Source organism: Pelmatolapia mariae, linkage group LG5 (genome assembly GCF_036321145.2).
Source record: "Pelmatolapia mariae isolate MD_Pm_ZW linkage group LG5, Pm_UMD_F_2, whole genome shotgun sequence".
Lineage (NCBI taxonomy): Eukaryota > Metazoa > Chordata > Actinopteri > Cichliformes > Cichlidae > Pelmatolapia > Pelmatolapia mariae.
The window spans coordinates 20733027-20742091 of NC_086231.1; the positions used below are offsets into that span (position 1 = coordinate 20733027).

Genomic DNA, 9065 nt, shown 5'->3' on the forward strand with positions numbered 1-9065 from the left:
TTTTCAAATATTTCACACGAATGCCAGATTGAACTGATTATTCATAAATAATTGTGCTGTGGACCACGTCACAAGCTTATCATGAATTTGTAATGCATGAATTTGCAATGGAAACTATTAATATTTGGTCATGCTTCTGATCTCTGTTTTCTAACTTCAAGTCAATTGAGCGCAGTGAATAGAAGCTGATTCAGTTTATTCAGACTCAATCATTTATTTTCACATTTAGTCTCACTGTTCAAGTTTATTATTCCATGTATTAATATATTAATAAAACCTGTTAAATTTGTTTACATTCACAAGGTGTGGAATATAACATATAAGGCTGGTAGCTAATTTTTATTTAGTTCTTTGAGTCGCTCTTTTAGTTTAGTTGTTATATTTTCACCCGCCATGTTTAACAGATGGCTGTAGACACTTGCTGTTAAACGTCTCTCTCTCCTGACCTCCTCTGTACAATGAAATTTGAAATTTGGGTTTCTTACTCCATAGTGCGGTCCTGTGTAATGTGGCATACCTCAGCCTTTTCTACCTGTTTCTCTTCCTTAAGAATGGCTTCTTGGCAGCTGCCCTTCCACTGAGAACATTTCTGATGAGGCTTCACTGAACAGTAGATGATCAACTGAAGGGCCAGGTGCATCTTTCAGGTTCCGTGTCAGGTCTTTGCTGGATATTTTCTTAAGGACATGACTTTCATATACTGTTCATCTCCTCTTGGTCTTTTTTTTGTTCGATTTTTTAGCCCTGCCACTTCTTCTTTTGTCCTCCATTTGTCCAGGTTTCTCAACACTGCACACCATGCTGAGATATGCCAAATTTGTGGCTAATAACTCTTTGGCAATCACCTTGTTGGTGCGAATATGCTATTTTATGCCTGTCAAACTGTGATATTTGGCATTTTACATAGAGTCATCTGAAGAAATGGGAACAAACTATTTTAATAAGTAATCACAGGTAAAAATGTAAATGTAAAAATGATTTTGCAGTTGCTGAGGTTGTGATATTTTAACTTGGCTTTCAGTTATAATTAAATACTGCAGTCTCAACAATAATTGTAAAGGGTGGTGCTATTAAATATTGAAATGTTTCTATGTGAACATTTAACAAAGAGTGCCTGCTAAACTGGTGAGTCGGGGAAGGCTGTTATTTATCACCTGTAAATAAAGAAAGAAAGAAATTGCTACTCATCAAAATGAACTCGGTAGATCTTTACAGATTTTGCCATCATCACAAATATGTGGCCAGACACTAAAATTATAACACCCTCAGTGACAAACATTTCATTGGAGATAGGAGGATTTTGTTGTGTTTTCAAACATGATCTGTTTAAACTGCATCGTTAATGGGATTTGACATAAAGAACAAAGAATGCCTGCTTGTTCCAGTGTTGACAGAAGTTCTGGCATAAAAATGGAGGGTGGTGTCATAATGGGACATAATTTCTTTGAGCAATGTGGCTGAATATTAAAGACAAATAATTAGGAGCTTCAGAAATTCAAGGTCAGAGATAGAGTAGGTTCTTTGAATAGACGAGTTACATAAATTATGCAGGAACCCCTGTTTCAAGGAGGTGTTTGAGATTTCTTTGAGTAATGATATCACCATGAGATCTTTTGTTTCTAAAATACTTAGCGTGCTGTTCCATAGGGGAGGCATTCTCCTGTCTTCCAGATATATTTCAGGCATTTTGAGATGACACAAAAGAGGAAGTAAATTCAGTCTGGAAAGACTTCCTTTTCACCCTGTTTAGTAATGAAATAGACACTAAACAGGAATTTGCAGAATTCACAAAAACCCATACTTTACCATGGAACCGGTTTTGTTTTTAACATTTACTCTGAATACTGATTCAGTCACATCTTTGGCGAGTTGGTTCACTTAAAAAAGTTGTTAACACGACAACATCCATCGATCCAGAGAAGCGCACTTCTCTTGTTCCTGCACTGTGTTATGAGCCTGTTAATGAGCTGGAAGATTGAATACTGAACTGGAAATGAGACAGAGGTGGCTAATAAAGCCAAGAGGGGTGACAGTGGGAAGGAGGAGGTGTTGTGTGATGATGTCTAAAAATACATATTGTGCACATGGAGGCTTCTCGCAGTTATGACATTGATGAAACTCTTCATCCTCTTTGTTGCCCTTTAAAACAAACATTCAGTAATTACCGCGGGAGACACTAGAGTGGAACCTGTGAAGGGGAATAATGAAAGTTGTCATGTTTTCATGCTAAAAGACAAAAGGAGGTTTAATTGACTCACCGGAGAAAACAGCATCCGGCGCTTTCTCCAAGGAAAGCGCACCTGGTTGGCATTAGATTATTGATCAGAGAACAGCTAACAAAATTAGTTTCCACAGCTATACTATTTGAATAGAGAGTGATGAATAAGCAACTTTGCAGACAGCTTTGAAGTTCACCTCTTGAGCACAACAACACCTCTTTCTCTATCCATCGCTCATTCTTTCTGCCCTCTGTGCTCCAGCTGCGGGAAGTGACAGCTTAAAAGCCCTGGTTCAGGTCAAAAGAAAGTCAGACATTAGATCAAACCAGTCTCAAAGAGAGATTTACGCCAGCTTCTGGATGTTAAACTGGAATTCACATCCTCTCTTTTTTGGTTTGTTGTTTTGTTTTTGTCTTTAGAAGATTTCTAAATTTAAACCTCAGTCGTCAGGATCCAAATATGGAGAAACGATTATCTAAAACTTAAGCGACAGAAGCCTTGCTGGCTGTTTGCTAATGCCACAATCTCTCAGTATACCCACTACTTTCACTTGATCTCCTGTGCCAAAGTGAACACCTGTAAGAAAAAAAATGCTGAGTGGCACACTACCTTAGCAGCAAATGATGAGCTTGGCTTTTCCAAGAGGTCCCAGAGTTTCTTCCTCTTTTCGGAACAACACGTGGTAGTAAACTCCTCTCCTTCCCTCTCCCTCATGTTCTCGGCCTCTCTTTTGAGCTCTTCGTTCATCTGCTCCTTTTTCTGGTGATACCTGGCCTGGCAGCAGGATTCAAGGTAGATCTCGTCGATGCCCCAGAAGTCCAGCTCTTGGCTGAATGAGAGCGCGCACATTTCCTCCATCATGTGCAACTTCCCAGTGCGATAGAAGTTGAGGATGGAGGTGAAGGCGCCGGGGTGTCTGTCGAAAAAGTACTCGTTGGTATCCAGGCTATAATCATCGCATATCTCCATGATAGAGTCGTGAGTGTTGCAGTCTCGTAGTTTGCCCAGACGTGTGCGGGGCAGCCTATCCAGAGTCCTCCACAGAACTTCGTGGAGAAGACCCCCAACGTTGAGTCTCACCCGGCGGGAGTGGGTCTTGCTGCGGATGATGTCAATTGTATCCGGCGGCAGCGTGGTGCCCAACCGAGGTCCTGTTTTGATCATCTTCACTCAAGTCACTGGGTCACTTGAAAACACTGGAAGATGCAGGATGGTGGATTAAAAGAACATGTTCCTGGAGATGACCGCATCAGGGTCCCCTTTCGTTTCTTTTGCCTGACAAAAAGAAGAAAAGGGGGGAAAATTAATGTGGGTGTTGCTGAACGGGCACTGCTGGTGTCCTACAATAGCAATGTCAGGTGGTTTATCCACTCATCAGAGAACCAAATAGATATTTTAATCAGCTTTAAGAGGCACAGCCGCTTTTCTTGCTGACAAGGATGGCGGGGTGAGGGCGGGGTGGGGGAGCGGAGTCAATGATAAACTGGATTCCACTTGCGAGCGCTGTCCGGTGCTGAAACGTCCATCACTCCCAGGACCGCCGTCTTTTCGCTGTCCACGAAATCCGGTGCTGAAACGTCTCAGCTATCAATCTCGGCCCAAAGGCACTTGTGTTAGGTGTTGTTATGAGCATACGTTGTTGAACTGTTCTCTGGAGTGATATTAAGCTGGGCTAATGCCGATTATCAACTTTGATTAAGGGCTCATAACACACTGTATCATCCTCTAAGACCATTCTGTGGACTGTCCTCACAGTAGTGCAGGGTTTTCCGGGGTTTACATAACGACAAGTTATTATCAAAAGAGGAATAATTGATATATAAAGTTGTTGTTTTTTTTACCCCTTTAGTCAAACATGCCGTGACCACTACTGACTCATTCAGCAAAACTGCATTTACATATATATTTTTAAAGTAACCCACACGAGCTGAAAGTGGAACTCGTGCATGTTGTAACGATGGCCAGCTACGCCAAACGAACAGGACACAGCATCTCGAAGTCCGCTACAAAACCACAAAGCTTATAAGACTTAAACCACAAACTAAAACAGGATCGCACACGACAAAGAAATAAACGTAACGCATACCTGTCTTCTTTATATCCCGATTCACCTCAAGGAGCGGCATCAGCAACATTTCGAGACTAAACGCGTTCAAACTTGTTACTGCTCTCCGGCTCTTCGGCTCTCTTTTGGGAGCTGATGGAGGCATCATGAGCTGCGTACCGACATGTTGAAAACTATAAGTGCTTTTTGCAGGAATCAACACGTCCAGTCTGCCCTGTGCACCGCTCCGGAAGCGAATCAACAAGTAGAGCTCCTGAGAGTTAGTCGGGAATGCTCCTGGTGTGTCTCCTCCACCTGCTCACAGTGTGCGTGCGTGCTGGCCGGCGCCTTTGACTGTGAACGGGATCCTGCAGGGGCTGATTTCACTCAGGCTCCTCCAGCGGCACAGGCTGTGTGAGTTTAACCCTCGCGGGCCCAGGCAGCGAGTAATAGCTCAGTGCATCAGTGCTTCGTGCTGGAGTGTTATAGAGCTACAAAACTCACATGTCTGGCCAGAACTGGACAAAGTATAACCTTTCACAAAGTTCATGCAGGTTAGACAATCTGTGGAGTGAGCATTAATCAAGCAACTTGTCATTCAAAGCAGATACTTGCACTCTGCACTCACATCACAATAAATAAGAGACATGCTGTAAGTACCTCTTCGATCCTTAAGTGCTTCCTAAATATTAAAATACAATATTTGACATTAGGGAAGAGTGGCCAGCTACTTAACTCACTCTTGGAGAGGACAATCTGACAGTCTGGGTTTTGTGGCTTGGCCTGATGTATTGCAAAAGTTTCCCATTAATCCTCACACAATGGGCTAACATTTAAAAGACAATTACAGTGAGGTCTGCGGGAGCATTTTCCAGGCTGGATTTAAAACACAGACATCCTCTCTGCTTTTCAGATTAGGCTTTAAACTTTCATTTTTGACAGAGTATATAGTTAGGTTGGATCGGGTGACCTGGAATCACCCTTAGTTATGCTGTAATAGGTATGTGCTGTTGGGGCTTCATCTTTTCTCACTCACTATGTGTTTATAGACCACTCTGCATCATTAGTTATTACTTTTCTCTGGCTCTCTTCCTCCCCTCACCCCAAACTGATGTGGCAGATGGCCACGCCTCCATTTGGCGCAATAAATGATATAACACACAAGATTGTTGTCCTTTGAAGACCTGCACAGTGCTTTACAATCTGTGACCTATCATCTCCTGCCAGTGACTGATCATTGCTTTCCAAACAGCGTATAAATCCAAACTTCACTTCGCAAACAGCAGGCGTGTGTTAGTGTGACAGATGTGTGACTGGCTCTGTTTACAGTACAGGCAGTCCCTTCATTACACTCAGTCTCTGCAGCTGACAAAAAAGAGTGCGTACATTTTTACTGTTTCCTCCCCCTAAATGAAGGCAATTTTCAGTGTCTTATGAGGTTTTACTGAAAAATAAAATGGTAGGTGTAGAATGGGCATCCAAAACACCCTCTCTAAAGAAGACTGACAGCACAGGATTACAATATTATTTATATTTATTGATAAATAGCAAAGAAAAATGCAAACTTTATTACATAAATAAGAAAATATAAAATTACAAAGGACATAGAGACACTATAAACAAAGTTTTTGTGTTGAAATGTGCATACAATTGTTGTTCTTGCTCATTTTCCTAGTGAGTATTTCGAGGTTTATATCGGACAGGCAAGTCTCCTTCAGGTTGTAGCATCCCAAATCCATAACGGCTGGCATTTATTTCTGGCATCTGAGCATTTGGGTCACAAAGCTCCAAATCATAGTTAGTCAACACCATGTAAACAAACCTGTCGAGGAAAAACACAGATAAAACACAGAATTAGGGTATTGGAGCAGAAATGTAAAACTCTAGCGTGGAACGTTTTGAGGCTCTCAACGACCCTAAAGTTGTAGAGTAAAAATAAATCTAGGGCACTCACTGTCTGATGGTATTGATGGCAAACTGCTTTCCTACACAGCCATTGGTCCCTGCACCCCATGGCATCGTGTAATATTTCAGCCGCTTCCCTCCTTTATAAAAATCCTTCTTCACAGATCCGTCTTCTCTCAGAAAGCGATCGTACTTGTATTTCTGGAAAGGAAACACAGTTTTTGCAAAGCAGCTATTAGATGCAAGTAATATCAGAATAATCACTCAAATGCATTGGCATTTGTCTGACATTTATTTCTTAAGTATGCCCTGCTATGTCCTTCCCACACCCATCAGCTCATTTTCTGTTCCCGTGCTCTGCTAATCCCTCGATGGCCCACAGCTCCGGACTTGACCTCTCACTGGGTAGCACAAGGTAAGCTTTGTGTAGGCGTTGTTTCCATGTTACATAAACAACCGCAGGTGCTAATTACACTTAACTCTGCCTTCAATGAGTCCATAAGATAATTACTGCTATTCCTGTTGGCAGCACAGGGAGATTTTCATAGATTAGAGACTGGAAACAAGACAGGAAGACAAACCTGTGGCTCGTGGTAGATCTCAGGGTCCATTTGAGGGCTGACGTAGGGAAACAAACACACTCTGTCTCCTTTTCTCAGCAGGTACCGTCGGCCATCGGCCATGCAGAGGGTCTTTTCCCGCACTACCTCTCTTGTAATGAACGGGGCGGCGGTGAGTCTCAGTGCTTCTTCCAAGGCACTATCTGAGAGGGGGTTGAAAAAGGCGCTTTCAAATAAAATGTATTATTATTATTATTATTATTATTATTAATAAAGAAATGGTCAGTATCTGCAGTATTTCTAAACTTTATATGATTTCTTTTGCTACTACCATCTTGCTATTAACAAACTGCGGTCATGCTCTTAAAAAGCACACCATTGTGGTGTGATGGTTAGCAGCATTGCCTCACAGCATGAAGTTGCTGGGTTCTACTTTCTCTGTTGTTTTCCTCTGTGGGATCTCTCTGGGCATACCAGCTTCCTCCCACAGTCCACAGACATGCATGTCAGGTTAACTAGTGATTCTAAAATGGGCGCAAGTGTGAAATTTTGTCTTTATCTCTGTGTTAGTCCTGCGACAAACTGGTGGTCTGTCCAGGGTGTACCCTGCGTCTCACTGCTGAAATAAGCTCTAGTTTCCCTTGAATTCGATAAGTTAGAGAAAATAGATGGATGGACCTGTTAAAGGGGATCTATTATTGTGCCATTCATTGGTGTAGTGGTTAACACATGGGCCTAATGCTTAAAGCTCTCAGGCTCAAGACTGGGAGGAGACACAAATCCCTGAGAGGGTCATGTCAGGAAGAGAATCCTGTGTAAATCAAATATGTGGCTCTGTCCACTGTGGTGACCGCTTGTTAATAGTGGGCAGCCACATGAGGCTTTTATTTATTTTCTTTTTCTGTGTGCTGCACAGTGGTACATGCTCATATTAAACATGGCTATAGATTCAAATAATCAAATCTGTGTATGTGCAACTATGTGAGCACATACACATAGTTCAGAGGTCAGACTGCTCTAAACACTTTAAGACTGTTTTTTTTTCTACTTTTGGACATATATGATGTCGCCAAGAGCTAAAGCCCCCATTATGGTCATCACACAGCAGTCCCATCCACCTGCTGCTCAAACCTTTTGTTTGTGTGGGGGCAGCTAGTTTACGTAAAGGGAGGGGGAAAGGAACTCAAACATCTTGTTTATGTTCCTGACACTATGATAAACCTACTGTTTACACAGGCTGGAGAAAAGCCCTTACCAAACACTGGGGTGTTCACTTGACTGTCCATGAGGGGAGTCCCTGTGGTGGTTTCCATTTGTGTGTTCTGGCTAAACTCCCTCTTTACTGCCATCAGGGCTTCAGGATTTGTCAACAAGTAGCCCAACAGCCAAAATGCAGCAGGACCAACATTACCCTGGAAACAAACAAAGACTCACATGAGGAGGAGGATGATAAGGTCGCTCACTCTGGCGTTGCATAGTGACAGCGCAGGTGGTTATTTGGTAACGGCAAATAAAAACATCACACGGAAACCTGAGTACAACCTTCTGTTGAAGTGATAACAAGCCATTATTTTTATTTAAATATATGTTTCATTAAAACAAAAAATGTAATGAATTTGCACTGCTGGAAAATAATAAAATAAGAATGTCTGGGATGAGAAGAGCCACTCTCTGGATTGTCTCACTATTGGCAGAGGCACAGTGCAGTAATGGTTTACTTAAAAAGGAAAGCCATTGGAAACCTGAGGTCCCCTGCCATCTGCTTGCTTCCAAGGACAGGACACTGAAGCTATTCAGTTTTATAGCAAACTATGGTGCTATTATCCGAGGGGGAAAACATAATATAGTAAATAAATTATCACAAAATTGGCTGTTAGTTTATTGGAAATACACTAATAAGACTATTAATGATCACTTTACCAAACATAAGCATCTCTGATGAGAGCACTTGTGTATCCTTTAAAAAGATTTGTCGCCAGGACATTTCTGGCCCATGTATCACAGTCCTAAGTGTGGAAGAGCTTTCCCAGACACAAATATTTTCTTTATATTTAAAGTCATCGGCGTGACTTTGTGCTGAACATTGGGGAGATCAAGATCTCTGTCTAAAAAAACGAAATAAATCTGGTTAAATTCCCAGATGATTAAACATGCAACTAGTTTGCTGGTAATTACTGAAATGAGTAAAGAAAATCAACAGCCAATTTATGCAATATAACTCATAATTATTTTTTTTTCTGGGGGGGGGGTATATTGGTTGGGTCTGATTAATGAGGGCGTGGGGGGGTATTTAAATGTAAACACCCCCCCCCCCAACCACCCTGGAAATTACGCCAC

At 41.9% G+C, this 9065-nt stretch overlaps 2 protein-coding genes across 2 annotated transcripts in view; both read right to left on the reverse strand.

The window, feature by feature from the left end:
* Positions 1-4622, reverse strand: part of LOC134627765 (potassium voltage-gated channel subfamily B member 1-like) — a 41468-nt gene extending 36846 nt beyond the window's left edge. Inside the window, exons 1-2 of the mRNA XM_063474142.1 lie at positions 4306-4622; positions 2829-3494 (exon numbers count right to left, since the gene is read on the reverse strand). Coding sequence (XP_063330212.1) covers positions 2829-3383 — 555 coding nt within the window. The 5' untranslated portion in view covers positions 3384-3494; positions 4306-4622. The remainder of the gene's footprint in view (positions 1-2828; positions 3495-4305) is intronic.
* A 1243-nt stretch (positions 4623-5865) lies between these two features.
* Positions 5866-9065, reverse strand: part of LOC134627767 (prostacyclin synthase-like) — a 7742-nt gene continuing 4542 nt past the window's right edge. The window contains exons 7-10 of the mRNA XM_063474144.1: positions 7984-8140; positions 6750-6931; positions 6218-6369; positions 5866-6085 (exon numbers count right to left, since the gene is read on the reverse strand). Coding sequence (XP_063330214.1) covers positions 5935-6085; positions 6218-6369; positions 6750-6931; positions 7984-8140 — 642 coding nt within the window. The 3' untranslated portion in view covers positions 5866-5934. The remainder of the gene's footprint in view (positions 6086-6217; positions 6370-6749; positions 6932-7983; positions 8141-9065) is intronic.